The sequence below is a fragment of the Enhydra lutris genome, unplaced genomic scaffold, assembly GCF_002288905.1.
Source record: "Enhydra lutris kenyoni isolate GAN:26980312 unplaced genomic scaffold, ASM228890v2 scaffoldscaffold50, whole genome shotgun sequence".
Lineage (NCBI taxonomy): Eukaryota > Metazoa > Chordata > Mammalia > Carnivora > Mustelidae > Enhydra > Enhydra lutris.
In genome coordinates this window covers 14,556,033-14,569,555 of record NW_019154134.1, presented here as the reverse complement: position 1 = coordinate 14,569,555, position 13,523 = coordinate 14,556,033, and the positions used below count along the sequence as shown (strand labels likewise).

At 41.0% G+C, this 13,523-nt stretch overlaps 1 protein-coding gene across 2 annotated transcripts in view; it reads right to left on the bottom strand.

Annotated features, from left to right (window-relative positions):
- The window catches only part of LOC111156971 (regulator of G protein signaling 7 binding protein), a 97,822-nt gene that overhangs the window by 18,782 nt on the left and 65,517 nt on the right, over positions 1–13,523 (bottom strand). For both annotated transcript variants that reach the window (XM_022518157.1, XM_022518158.1), the window contains one exon: positions 2,422–2,569. In XM_022518157.1, the coding sequence (XP_022373865.1) occupies positions 2,422–2,569 (148 nt within the window). The remainder of the gene's footprint in view (positions 1–2,421; positions 2,570–13,523) is intronic.

Genomic DNA, 13,523 nt, shown 5'->3' with positions numbered 1-13,523 from the left:
GCTTAATCCCAGGTCCCTCAGGATCATGACCGGAGTTGAAAGCAGACGCTTAAAGGACTGAACCACCCAGGGGCCCCTTTTTAGCTTCATTTGTTGAAGAGAATGCCTTTTCTCCATTGTATGTTCTTGGCTATTTTATCATAAAGTAATTGCTCATATATGTGTATGTATATGCTCATATATGTATATGGGCTTAATTCTGGGCTCTCCATTTATCATCACTGATACGATATTTAGGCTAATATGATACTGTTTTGATTACTGTGTTTTATAGCATAGTTTGAAACCAGGGACTGTGATACCTTCACCTTTGTTCTTCTTTCTCAGCAGTGATTTGGCTACTGAAGATCTTTTGTGGTACCATGCAAATTTTAGAATTATTTGTTCTGGTTATGTAAAAAGAAACAATTCACTGGAATTTTGATAAGGATCGAACTGAATCTGTAGATTGCTTTGGATAGTATGGACATTTTAACTCTGTTCTTGCAATCCATGATCATGGAATATTTTTTCCATTTATTTGTATCTTCATTTTCTTTCATCAGTGTCTTATAGTTTTCAGTGTGTAGGTCTTTCACCTTGGTTAAATTTATTCCTAGGTTTTCAATGCAATTTAAATGGAATTATTTTCTTAATTTCTCTTTTTGATAATTTGTGATTAGTATATACAAATGCCACAGATTCCTGTGTGTTGATTTTGTATCCTGCCACTTAACTGAATTCATTTATTAGTTCTAACAGTTTTTTTGGAGTCTTTTGAATTTTCTCTATGGTATGGTATCATGTCATCTGCCGATAGTGACAGTTTTGCTTCTTCCTTTGTCATGCAGAGTCTAAGGGTTAGAAGCCTGATGTGGAGCACCGACCCCTCACTTCTTAGGAAAAAATTCTGTATTTTGAGACCCTGCCTCATTGTGGAACACAACACTTATGGTGGAGTCTTTTTTGGCAAGGTAGGGTCTTTGCCTCTCCTACCCATCTCAGTGCTGTCCTTTTTGTCCTTTGTTGTGGAGGCTCTGTTCATCCAATTTGTTGGTCTTTTTTGTGAGAAAATTATTATTGTATATTTGTTGGATCCATGGGAAGGAGTGAGTTCCATCTTCTTATGCCACCATCTTGAACCCAACTGCACCCTCTCTTATTTTTATTTTTTTTTTACCTTCTTACAAGGTCAAAAAGCTTAGATACAGTTGCTGTGCAAGGTGTCTGAAAGGGCAAATGTCTTTGCTGATGGATTATGCCCTGAATCATGGCACTCTGGCAGATAGTTCTTCCTGGGAATAGAGCAAAGCATTTTCTATTTCATAAATTAAGATAAATCATTCCCTCACCATTTGTCTATAGCTGTATCAGACCATGCCAAACAGCTTTATTGTTTGAATTGTTAGATTTCCAAGCTTATACAAAATCCAAGTTTTATTAATAGCACATAATTACCACATGTTTCAATTTTCTATAAACACAGAAATTCAGTAATTAGCTTTAGAATTATATTACAATATGAAAGTAGAACCACAATGGCTATAAATGCCATTGTGTGTTACATTTCTAAAAATAAAAAAATAAAATGTTCATTATCTTGTCAGTGATTCAGCTCCACACAAAGCACTCAGTGGAATTGCCCAGTATTCATTCAACTGCTTTGTGTCAGCTCTAGGGACATTAGTAGCAAAGGACATGATATCACTGTGAAGGCCAGTAAACAGGGGCCTCATCCTCCTGCCTCCCAGAATGGCATTTTTTGCATCTAGATGAGCCGTGGCACGTATTGTTACATTATTATTCCTTCCTTTTCCGAAGTGAAATTGAATCACTGTAGAATCTCTTCTTCTCTAGAAGGAAACTCCCTATCAGTGAGCTATTGCTTGTTAAGACAAATGCATTAACTGGCTTTGACCACTAAGGAGGCATTCAGCTATATTCTGGGAAAGCAAGAAAAGGGAGCTCTGTGAAAAGCTGTCAACTGGACAGAATGCTTAGCCCCGACTGACAGCTCCGCAGGCCATTCCATACACCTGAAATGCAAGAGTCTACTGGTGACATCTTTGCATGATTTTGGATTCTTCTCCTTTAAGCAAATGGAAGTTTTGGTCCCTACCCAGTGGGTGAGATGTGATGGTATATAGATTCAACTTTCTCCCTTCCCAAGGAAGCACACTGTTTTCATTTCCATGGAGACACAGTGTGGTACAGTGGTATAAAAAGAGACCTGGGAGCCTGTGACTACTGGAAATCCTGCTAGCATTCTGCTGCAGGGTTTGGACTCCTTACCTTCTTTTACCTCAATATTCTGAGATTTCTGAAATCTGAATCTGAAAGACAAAAGCTGAATCTGAAAGAGAAAAATCTCAACTTTTATAGCCCCTAAGAGTATTTGCTGGAAGAATACTGGCTGTCTATTTAGGGTAACTTCCCACTTACCTTTCAGTGTTCTCGATGTCTGTGGAAACCTGCCAGGAATGTTGCTGAATATCTACAGGGGATGATGAGGAGTCCTCTAGAGCAGGTGTTTCTGTGCTCTCCTCAATTTTGCAATCCAAACTCTTGGTTCCCCCGCCAGGCTCCTTTCCTATGTCGGGGACAGTTGGAGGGGGGGATGTTGGTAAAGAGAAGAGGAAAAGAAATCATAAATTCAGGTTCTGTAGCCAAGATACCATTGCAAGGATCATCTGCTTTGAGTTATAGGCTCCATTAACCCTAATAACTTTCTGAATACTAACTACAATACTAATTCAGTTTCTGAATAACATGAATATAGATATCTCTTTCTCTGGCTATATAAATACATGTACTTGCGTGTGTGTGTGTGTGTGTGTGTGTGTGTGTGTGTAGCATGTTTCACAATATTCTGCAAAAGATAGTTTGAGGTCAGTACAACAAGATCAAGGCAAAATAAGGGTTCATTCTTTGATGCAATATGGGGGCTCTATAATCCATTCTTAGTGAGGTAGATCAGGTCAGCTTGGGAGGGGGGTTTCAGTCTGTGAAATCAAATTGATTTTTGGTTCTTGGATTCAAGGGCAACTAAGATGGCCAGGAACAGATGATAGCCCTCAGGAAGAATGGGAGCTCTGGCCCTTTTCTCTGATTCTGACCTTGGCTGTCTTGGATTCCTATCTCTTAATCAAATACACATTTTGGGACCCAGTATGTGGAAAGTAGTACTATCTTAGTATGTGGGAAACAGGAAAGATTATGGACTTGACTTCCATTTCCTTGCCTTTCCAACCTCTTTTAGTTTATGCTTCTGTGGGGGTATTCCCTCACAGCCTCAAGTTCAGCCTCAAGATCCAGACTTGCTCTGCTGAGACCATAAAGTACCATCAACTAAAGGGCCATGGAGTTCCTGGGTAGCTGTCCACGGCAATGCACGGCCAATCCACTAGGACTGTATTTAGCATGCCTAATCTCAAGTGAAAAAATCAGTACTTTCTAGAGACAAATCTCCAAATTGGTTCAGTAATAAATTCATATGACGTTAAATGGGAGTTATAGTCTATGGCCCAGAAAGCCTCCGTTAACATCTTTGATTCGGCCGTGAACTTTGTCTTCTGCAGGGGTGTGTCCTGAAACCATGGGAATGACCGATCATGAAGTCAGAGAACTGAATTTTGTCAGTTGTTCATTCACTCTTTCATTCGTTTATTCACTTACATATATTTCCTGAGTGTTAGCCAAGTATCAGGTACTGGGATTGATGCTGGATTGTTTCTTTTACCCTTTTACGCAGTGTTATTTGTAGTGTGTAGCTGCAGCTAGAGACAAGTTGTTAAGAATTTGTTATAGCCCACATCATTGAATATCCATGAGATAGCAGCTACACCAGGTTACCTCTCATCTGTTTCCCTATTCCTGATGTGTGTTTTGCATGGTTAAAAAAAAACAACATAGGGGTGCCTGGGTGGCTCAGCTGGTCAAGCTGTCTGCTTGTGGCTCAGGTCAGGACTTCAGAGTCCTGGGATAGAGCCCTGCGTCGAGCTCCCTGCCCAGTGGAGAATGGGCTGCTCCCTCTCCCTCTGCTTCTTCCAGCCACTTAGGCTCTCTCTCTTCCCTCAAATAAATAAAATCTTTAAAAAAAACCCAATATGAACAAAACAATAAAACAAACACACTTGTGAACAGGATGGTAAAATCTAATAGGAAGATTTTCCCTTGGATTCCTGGCTGAAGGAGACTAGCAGTAAATCTCATCCCGGGGCGCCTGGGTGGCTCAGTGGTTTAAGCCTCTGCCTTCGGCTCAGGTCATGGTCTCAGGGTCCTGGGATCAAGCCCCACACGGTGTGGAGCCCCGTGTCAGGCTCTCTGCTCAGCAGGGAGCCTGCTTCCCCCTCTCTCTCTGCCTGCCTCTTTGCCGGCTTGTGATCTCTCTCTGTCAAATAAATAAATAAATAAAATCTTAAAAAAAAAAATCTCATTCCTGACAATTCCAACCTATATGGCGGCAACACCAGGAAACAGAGACAAGCCATTAAGTTGTAATTAACTGTTCACCATTCATCAACCTATAGTTGAAATGGACCTCGGAATATTCAGCCAAAGCTCAAACACAAGTTTGCTGATGAGAACTTTTGATCCTTTTGTGTGTACTTTATGCTCATTGATCCTGAGTGATGGAACTGCTTTTCCAATTTTATGGTATGCTGTTGGGGTGAAATTTAATTAAGCACGTAATTTAGCATATTATCATTTCACAGTTGGAGGCCACTGACCTCTTAAAAGCAATTGCATTGCGCTTCCTGGGAGAGTGCAACAAATTCAGTCCATCTGCCACCCCCCACTGGGCAGGGTTGGCCTTAGGAAGCAGTTCTGCAGGGGTGGCTGAGATCTGAGAGAGAAGCAAAAGTGGGGGAGGGGGTGTCCCTAAAATTCTGAAGGATTGGGCCATCTGAAAGCACACATGGCTGCTGTGGTCCTCCTGTGGAGCAGAAATGCCTTGGGGAACACAGCATGGTTTGGGCAGCAAAGGGAGAGGAAGAAGATACACACACAGACCCGGTCCTCCGCGTATCGGCTTTGCTTGGCTTGGGGCCACCATAGCCCCTGTCCTGTGGTCAGAGCTTTCATTCAAATGAGGACAGGGGAGGACACAAGGTAGTGTGATGCTCTTTCTCGGAGCCCTCTCTTTATCTCATTCATATATATATATATATATGCACACACAGAGATGATATACTTTTTACGTAAAAAGGCACAAATAGAATCCTTTCCACAAGCAGTGTGTTTACACTTACTGCCCATAATGCTTCTACTGCTTCTATAAGACAAATATCATTCTGTAACCTTTTCAAAGTAAAATAACGGTCCATATATTCCTGAAACACACATGTGACACACCTGTGAGCTTGTAATGCCAAGTCATCTCCTCCTTCTCTTCCTTTTTCAGGAACTAGTTCTAACTCTGCTAATGTAGATGAACAAAAATAAAAACCTTGGATGTTGGACTTGCAGTTTAGTGCTTTCTAGCAGCTCACACAATCTCTGCAGAATTTTGATCATATTGTTTCTTCTCTGGCTGAAACATCTTGAAAAGACAGAAGGGATCAGTATGAACTTAAGGGGTTTTCAATTCCATAGTATTTGTGGGGTCAAGTTCACTCTGCTTGTAGATAATAACTTTCTGGAGGGCATCCCTTCCCAGTATGGAGTCTGTTTATTGCCTTCATGGTACTTATCTCTTTTACAAATTATCTTGCTTATGTATTGGTTAACAAATTAAATACATTTTTATTATATTTATTTTTTAATAGTTTATTTATTTAAGAGAGAGAGCGAGTGCCTGCACAAGCAGGGGGAGTGGCAGAGGGAGAAGGAGAAGTAGGCTCCCCACCGAGCAGGAAGCCCGATGCGGGGCTCTATCCCAGGCCCCGGGGAGCGGGACCTGAGCCAAAGGCAGATGCTCAACCCACTGAGCCACCCAGGCACCCCAATACCTTTTTAATAGTACATAAATTTGAATACACTTTTTTCTTGTAACTCTTTCTTATCTCTAATGCTGTGTATTCATGGCTCCTGATTACTTTGTATACCATCTCCTGGGTTCCACATCTTTAGCTTTCTTGGATTCAGTTTTCATTTTGTTGCAGCATATCCTTGACTGATTATTTCAGAGCCTATCTGGAATGCAAAATTTTTATTCTTTAAGTAACTGAAAATACTTTTTTCTTCTATCTCTCTCTTCCCCTCTCTCTCTTTGTGCTCACACTTAAAGTTTAATTGGCTGGATGTAGAAATCGATCTTAAAAGTAAATTTCTCGGACGCCTGGGTGGCTCAGTTGGTTAAGCAGCTGCCTTCGGCTCGGGTCATGATCCCAGTGTCCTGGGATTGAGTCCCACATTGGGCTCCTTGCTCGGCGGGGAGCCTGCTTCTCCCTCTGCCTCTGCCTGCCATTCTTGCTCTGTCTGCCTGTGCTTGCTCTCTCTCCCTCTCTCTCTCTCTCTGACAGATAAATAAATAAAATCTTTAAAAAAAAAAAAGTAAATTTCTCTCAGAACTTATCTTATCTTACCTTATCTTATCATACCTTATCTCTTGTCCATTTCCACAGTGATTTGTATGGAGCCTGTTTACAGCTCTCTGAAAAATTTGTAGGGTATTATCTTTAAATTTTTGATTTATGAGACGGTTCCTAAATTTGTGTAAGTGTAGCTTCTCTTTCTGTTCATCTTTGTTGGCATTTGATTGGCATTTGCAACCTATCTCCCCTTTTTTATTCTGGAAATTTGCAAACCACCTGCAAACTTGCAATAACACAACGGACACCTAGATATTCTGGTCTCACCAACTGTTAACATTTAGCTGTATTTTATTTCTTTTGAATTTAATTGAATTTAATTTAATTTCTCTATATGTATGATATGTATATAGGTCTCATATATATAGATTATATGGATTATATGTAATTTCTATATTTAAAACTACAAATAAATATCATTTTTATGACCCATTTAAGAGTAAGTTGCAGACATTAATAACACTTTATTCTAAATACTTCAGCATGCATCTCCTAAAGAACAAGTATGTTTTCCTCCATAAGCTCAAAACAATGATTGCACCAAAAAAATATTTAACTTGGATTAAATATCCAATACAATTTGATACAATACTATTAATTAATTTGTGGACTATATTCGCATTTCCCTAGTTGTTTCAATAATGTTTTTTCTAGCTTTTTCTTAATCAAAGGCTCCAGTTAAGGACTGTGCCCTCTATTTGGTCGTTGTTTTTCTTTCTTCTCCTGTTGTGTAGAAGAGCACCCTAGTCTTTTTGTCTCTCATGTCATTAATATTTTTGAGTGAAGAGTTCAGGCTGGTTGTTTTATAGAGAGTCTTTCAGTTTGGATTTGTCTTCTTGTTTCTGCATGTCTGGGTTCAGAGTAAACATTTTTTGGCAAGTGTATTATAGAAGTGATACTGTATCCTTCTTAGAGCAGTGCATCTGAAAGCTCATGAGTCACTTTGTCCCATTGTTGTTAAGTATTATTGATTGCTTGGTTTCGGCCCAAAGCTTTCATTCCAATGGGAAAAAGGGACCCATCATTATAGATGTACCCTATTCCCTTAGTAATTACTAAGTACCCTATGGAGTGATTCATTGAGAAGTTACGGCATTTTCAGCTTAAGTAGTTTTTCTGTTTTTCTTGATTATCTCCTTCTCTATTCTCTCCATTCTTTCCGAATTCCTCTTTCTTACTGGAGTCTCTGGAACCATCCTACATGTTTCTTTTCTTTCTTTCTTTCTTTCTTTTTTTTTTTTTAAGATTTTATTATTTATTTATTTGCTAGAGAGAGAGAGAGAAAGAGGAGAGCAAAAGCAGGGGGAGTGGCAGGCAGAGGGAGAAGCAGGCTCCCTGCTGAGCAAGGAGCCCAATGTGGGACTCATCCCAGGACCCTAGCTAGGATCATGACCCTAGCGGACGGCAGACACCCAGTGACTGAGCCACCCAGGTATCCCCATCTGATATGTTTCTTAACTATCACCCACACTCCACATTTATTTTGGGGGCTGAATTCTGGGAGAATACCTTGACTTGATCATATAGTTCACTATTTTAGGGTCTCAGTATATTCATTATAATAATTGTTAAGAACTGCGAAGGGTCTGAGATTTTACTCTGCCTGTGAGTTAGCCTGCCACAGTTTCATGGATCCTGGAAGAAGACTTGAGACTTCTAAGTCAGATACAAGTTTGTTACTTACAGAACAGCAGTGGCCAGACTATAAGCATTTGTGTTGGTTTCTTGAGTCCTAATTCCCACAGGGAGACACAGAAAGGGCCAGATCACTACCGGTGGAACACAGGGCTATGTGACAGGAGAGGAACCCCGAGCTTAGGGATCCTGCCTTTAAAAGCATGTCTGCTCTTTGCCCCAGAGGGAAACATTTTCAATTATACTTGAATAGTCAGTATGCCCTGCCATGGGGAGAGACACTATCTCTATTTTCCAAGGCATTTACTGAGTAAATATCCTTGAAAAGATAGTATAAAACAAAGGGCAGTCAGTGCCTCACTGTATAAGATGTACAGAAATGCAAGAGACTGGAGAGTTGTCTCCCAACACCAATTAACCCGTCTATTTCATTTTTATTTGATTGATAATATTATTATCCCCAACAAATCTGGCTGCTTCCTTTTCATTATAGACTATTATTGTTCTATGGATATGGTAGACTCATAAATCTCTGAGAATATCAACTACATATATGTTAAGTTCTTCATCTGTTCCCACTTTATGATTTTTAAATTTGTCATCCCTGGATGTCTATCCAGGTTTATCTGTGAGGATCTCAGTTTGCCCATCACTCTGACTATAGTGTCCTCCTTCTGGCTATTATGGAGAAGGAACAGGACGTATGGCTGCAAAACATGTGTTTCAGGCTTGTCTTCTGTGTGTTTCTCATCTCCAGTGTAAGTTACCTGGGCACCTGCCTATTTTTTGGGCCCCCTGTCTATTCAGAGTTTTCTGTTTAAAACTTACTACTGCGAGATATACTGAGCAGTTTAGCCTGGGAAAAACGTGAGTAATGTGCTCACTTTCTTCTTCTTCTTCCACGGCTGTCTTTATGGAGGCACAGAGTTATTTCACACTCGGCTCTGCTTTGCTGCCCCGTCAGGACAATCACACCAGATGTCCTCCTGGGGCGAGCAGTGATGGTCTCTGTTGGTCACTGTGGGTCAGCCCAGCCTTTTTTTTTTTTTTTTTTTTTAAGCCAGCTTGTTCTGAATGCAATTTCAAACCTTAATTTCCCTGACAGCAGTTCCAGAAATCCTTCCTGTGATTTGCATTTGTTGATTCCAGCTTCAAAGTATTTCTGGAATTGATTTTATTTTTGCAGTCATTTTCTCCTGCCTGAATTTCTTTTGTTTCTCTTTGAGTGTCTTACCAGCTATAGGTTCTCCTGTTCGTTTATATCTACCAATCCGTTCCCATTAGCTTTGTAGCTTTGCGAAATTCTCCAAAATTTCTGGTTTGTAGAGAGCATCCTTCCTTGTTTTTCAGGGGCATAGAAGACTACGCTGTGTTTGCTGATCTCTGTTTTTTTTCCTCCTTCAATTAGGAGGGGCCACGGGACAGAACTATGGCCAATGGATTGTCAGTAGGAGTAATGTAGGCCTCTTCCAAACTGGATCCTGAAAATCCTCCCATGTGACTCCCCTTGCTTTCTTTTCTCCCCCTGACCTTTGAGTGGATATGTATAATGGAAAGAGCAACACTGCTCACCCATCCCAGCTCTGGCATTGGACTATGATGTGGATAAATAATGAACTTGTATTGTTCTCTTCGGCCGAGATTTGGTGTTGTTTTGTGTAGTAGTTACTCTACCCTGACAAATCTAAGAACTAATATGGATTTTTTTTTTCATTATATCTTCTTCTGTTATTTCAATGATTTTTTGGTACTATGAGGGGAAATACAGGTATGAGTTCGGTTTCACATCTCTGGACAAGCTTTCCCACCAATTACCTTCCTCTTTTGATGACAGATGCAGAATGAAAGCAGTTCATTCTTTCATTCAGTAGTTATTAACTGAAACTTTAGCCTGCTCTAGGCACTATGCTAAATTCTGACGATATAGAGGTGAACACACTCAAGGAGATCAAATCTAGAGAGGCCAACAGACAAGAAACCAAACAACTACCCCTCAGTGTAAAAGGTGCTAAAGGTTGTGCCATGGAAATGCTTGGGGGCCATGTTGGGGCTGTATCAGCCCAGGATTGCAGGGCCAACGAAAGCTTCCTGTAGGAAGTCCATCTCTGTTCTGACCCAGAAACTAGGCCAGATGAAAGGGATGAATGTGAAATGGGTAGTATGTCCCAGGTAAAAGGAGCAACTGAAAAGAAGGTGCAAGTTCAGGTACCTACAAGTAGTTCATGATCCCTGGAGAGTGGCATGGCAAGGGATGGGGGCACGTGAGGTGGGGGTTGCTAGTGAAAGAGGAGGCTGGAAAAATTAAGGTCAATACGTGCATGTTCTTCTGAATAGCATTAACGAGGCAGCAGAAGAGTGCTCCTCAACCCTGGACAGTGGCCAATTGGAGTTCTTTACCCCTCACTTCCCGGCTTTGACCAGGTGTCCTCAGAGTGGATTATCAGTTCTCTAACATCAGGTGGGCTCTCTGCCCTGCTCTCAGGAAAGGGACCAACCAGCTTACAAATGGTAACTTCAAGTCGATGTTTTACTTTTCCCAAGAGAGTAAATATGCATTTAAAATCATTTCTGATTATGCAGTGAAAAACTCTGGCCCCTGAAAAATCAATTTCAGGCCTCAGTGAACAAATTTTTTGCTCAAGGAGGGGACAGGGGTAGGGGAGAGAGTCTGTAGAGTACCTTGAAATCATACTAAGCTGGCTTTATCACTGTTAAGAACTAGGACATCAAAAAGTTGGCCACTTTCCTCAGGGCCTTTCAGGGCTTTTTGCCTTTAGCTCCTTTGGGATTTCCATGTATTTTTAGCTTGTTTATGGATAATATAATAGGCATGTTTGAGGAAAAGTTAAGGGAAACCACCCATGAAGCACATACCAGTTTGGAAAGCTGGTTATTCTTATATTCGTGAGAAATGGTCAGTTGTTTGGGAGAAATAAAGAACACATCTGATTGTGGGGCAGTCTCAAGAGTTCCATTGAGCTCCCTCCATGTCGGAAGTTCTCGGCACTGGCCCTGGCAGATGGGGCTGGGGTCCTTTATTTACAGATGTAGGGGGTTCTTTATCATACTTGACTTTGACTTTCATTCTCTTGATTTCTTATTTCTTCCACCCTTTTTCTTCTCCGTCTGTATTTTCCTCGATTCCTTTTCCCTTTCTCCTTCCATTCCTTCTTGCTCTCTTGCCCATCTTCAGTCCACCAGTGACACTGGGAAGTACTGCTCTAGACAGTGTCTCTTTGGAGGCCCTGAGTTTGACCTCTGGTGTCTAGCAATGTCAATATTATCCAATTGCGTACATTTCCCCAGGAATCAAAACAAAACAAACCAATCTTCTCTGAGCTAATATTATACCACTGCACTATCATTTCCTTGATGATAGGGGCAAATTTCCCATGTTCTTTGTACTCCTGACACGTTATCTGCTATGCTTAGGGAAAGCTTTCACAACAGTTTCATCCCGACTGTGAGCAAGATGAACATGGTCTACATGAGAAGCATGTATGGAACCTTATCTAGATAGTTCTTCTCACTTTCAAGGATTTCTATAACTGGGAGGTGCAACTGTGAAAAAAAATGGAGGAAATGGAGGCTATTTGTGAGGTAATCCACCTTTACTCCCGTGTTTCTAAAAAGCATGTAATTTGCATAGAAATAAGTTATACTAATTCAGTTAGTTGTTCACCTGTACTAAAAAGTAGTTTCAGGGGCACCTGGGTGGCTCAGTGGGTTAAAGCCTCTGTCTTCGGCTCAGGACATGATCCTAGGGTCCTGGGATCGAGCCCCACATCGGGCTCTCTGCTCAGCAGGGAGCCTGCTTCCTCCTTTCTCTCTCTCTGCCTGTTTCTCTGCCTACTTGTGATCTCTGTCTGTCAAATAAATAAAATATTAAAAAAAAAAAAGGTAGTTTCAAAGGCTTTTCTACACTGCGCTAGGAAGATACTCACAGTGCCATAAGACGCATAGTGAAAAATAAAAATGTTATCATCAACAGAGCCCCCTTCTTACCCATACACTGGAAAGTAAACATTTTTCAATTCAGAAGAGATACACGACTCTTCTCCTTCCCCCATAGTCCTTCTCTCTGCTCCTGACCATCCCTTCTAGGCTAGCTCCCCAGTCACTTTGTATGATATCACACATTCTGTTTTAATTGCAACATTACTGACATTGCACTTTTTAGTACTGGGGATTTTTAGAACATTTTGAATTTTTTTTCTTTTCTCTTTCTTTCTTTTTCTTCCTTCCTTCCTTTCTTTCTTTTCTTCCTTCCCTTTTTTTTTTAAACTGTTTCTCTGCACTAGATTATATAATCCACAATAATAGAGATCTCTTCAGCCTTGGTTATTAAAGTCCCTTAGCACCTCTAACAGAGCCTTAGATATGATAGGTTCTCATTAAATTTTTGTTCAAAGAATGAGTGTATGTTTTCACTCAGAATTTGAATCATAGTCTGTTTTAAGATTCATTCTGCTTTATTTCTTCTAACCTGCTGCACTATTTTAGTATCAATTGCCTCATTACTTTGGAAAATAAAGTCTTCATTTGTGGCAGTATTCTGTTTCTGTTTTTTTTTTTTTAATTTTTTAAAATAATTTATTTATTTGACAGAGAGAGACCACAAGTAGGCAGAGAGGCAGTCAGAAAGAGAGAGGGGGGGCGCCTGGGTGGCTCAGTGGGTTAAGCCGCTGCCTTCGGCTCAGGTCATGATCTCAGAGTCCTGGGATCGAGCCCCGCATCGGGCTCTCTGCTGTCTAGGGGAGCCTGCTTCCTCCTCTCTCTCTGCCTGCCTCTCTGCCTGCTTGTGATCTCTCTGTCAAATAAATAAATAAAATCTTTAAAAAAAAAAAAAAAAAAAAAAAGAAAGAGAGAGGGAAGCAGGCTCCCTGCCGAGCAGAGAGCCCGATGCGGCACTCGATTCCAGAACCCTGAGATCATGACCTGAGCCGAAGGCAGCGGCTCAACCCACTGAGCCACCCAGGCTCCCCGTCTGTTTCTGTTTTTACGTTGCTTGTTTCTGTTACTGGTGTGGGTCATTTCCTTTATATTTCTTTTTTTTTTTTTAAGACTTTATTTATTTATTTGACAGAGAGAGATCACAAGTAGGCAGAGAGGCAGGCGGAGAGAGGGGGAAGCAGTTCCCCGCTGAGCAGAGAGCCTGATGTGGGACTTGATCCTAGGACCCTGAGACCATGACCCCAGCCGCAGGCAGAGGCTCTCAACCCACTGAGCCACCCAGGCGCCCCTACCTTTACATTTCTTAATAGGAGGCTTGAATACTTCGGAGTCTTTTCTGCTCATATTTTCTTCTTTGTCTTGAGTGCATCCTGTGTTTTGCTGGATAGCAGTTCATTAATTTCTTATTATAGCATCTTGAGC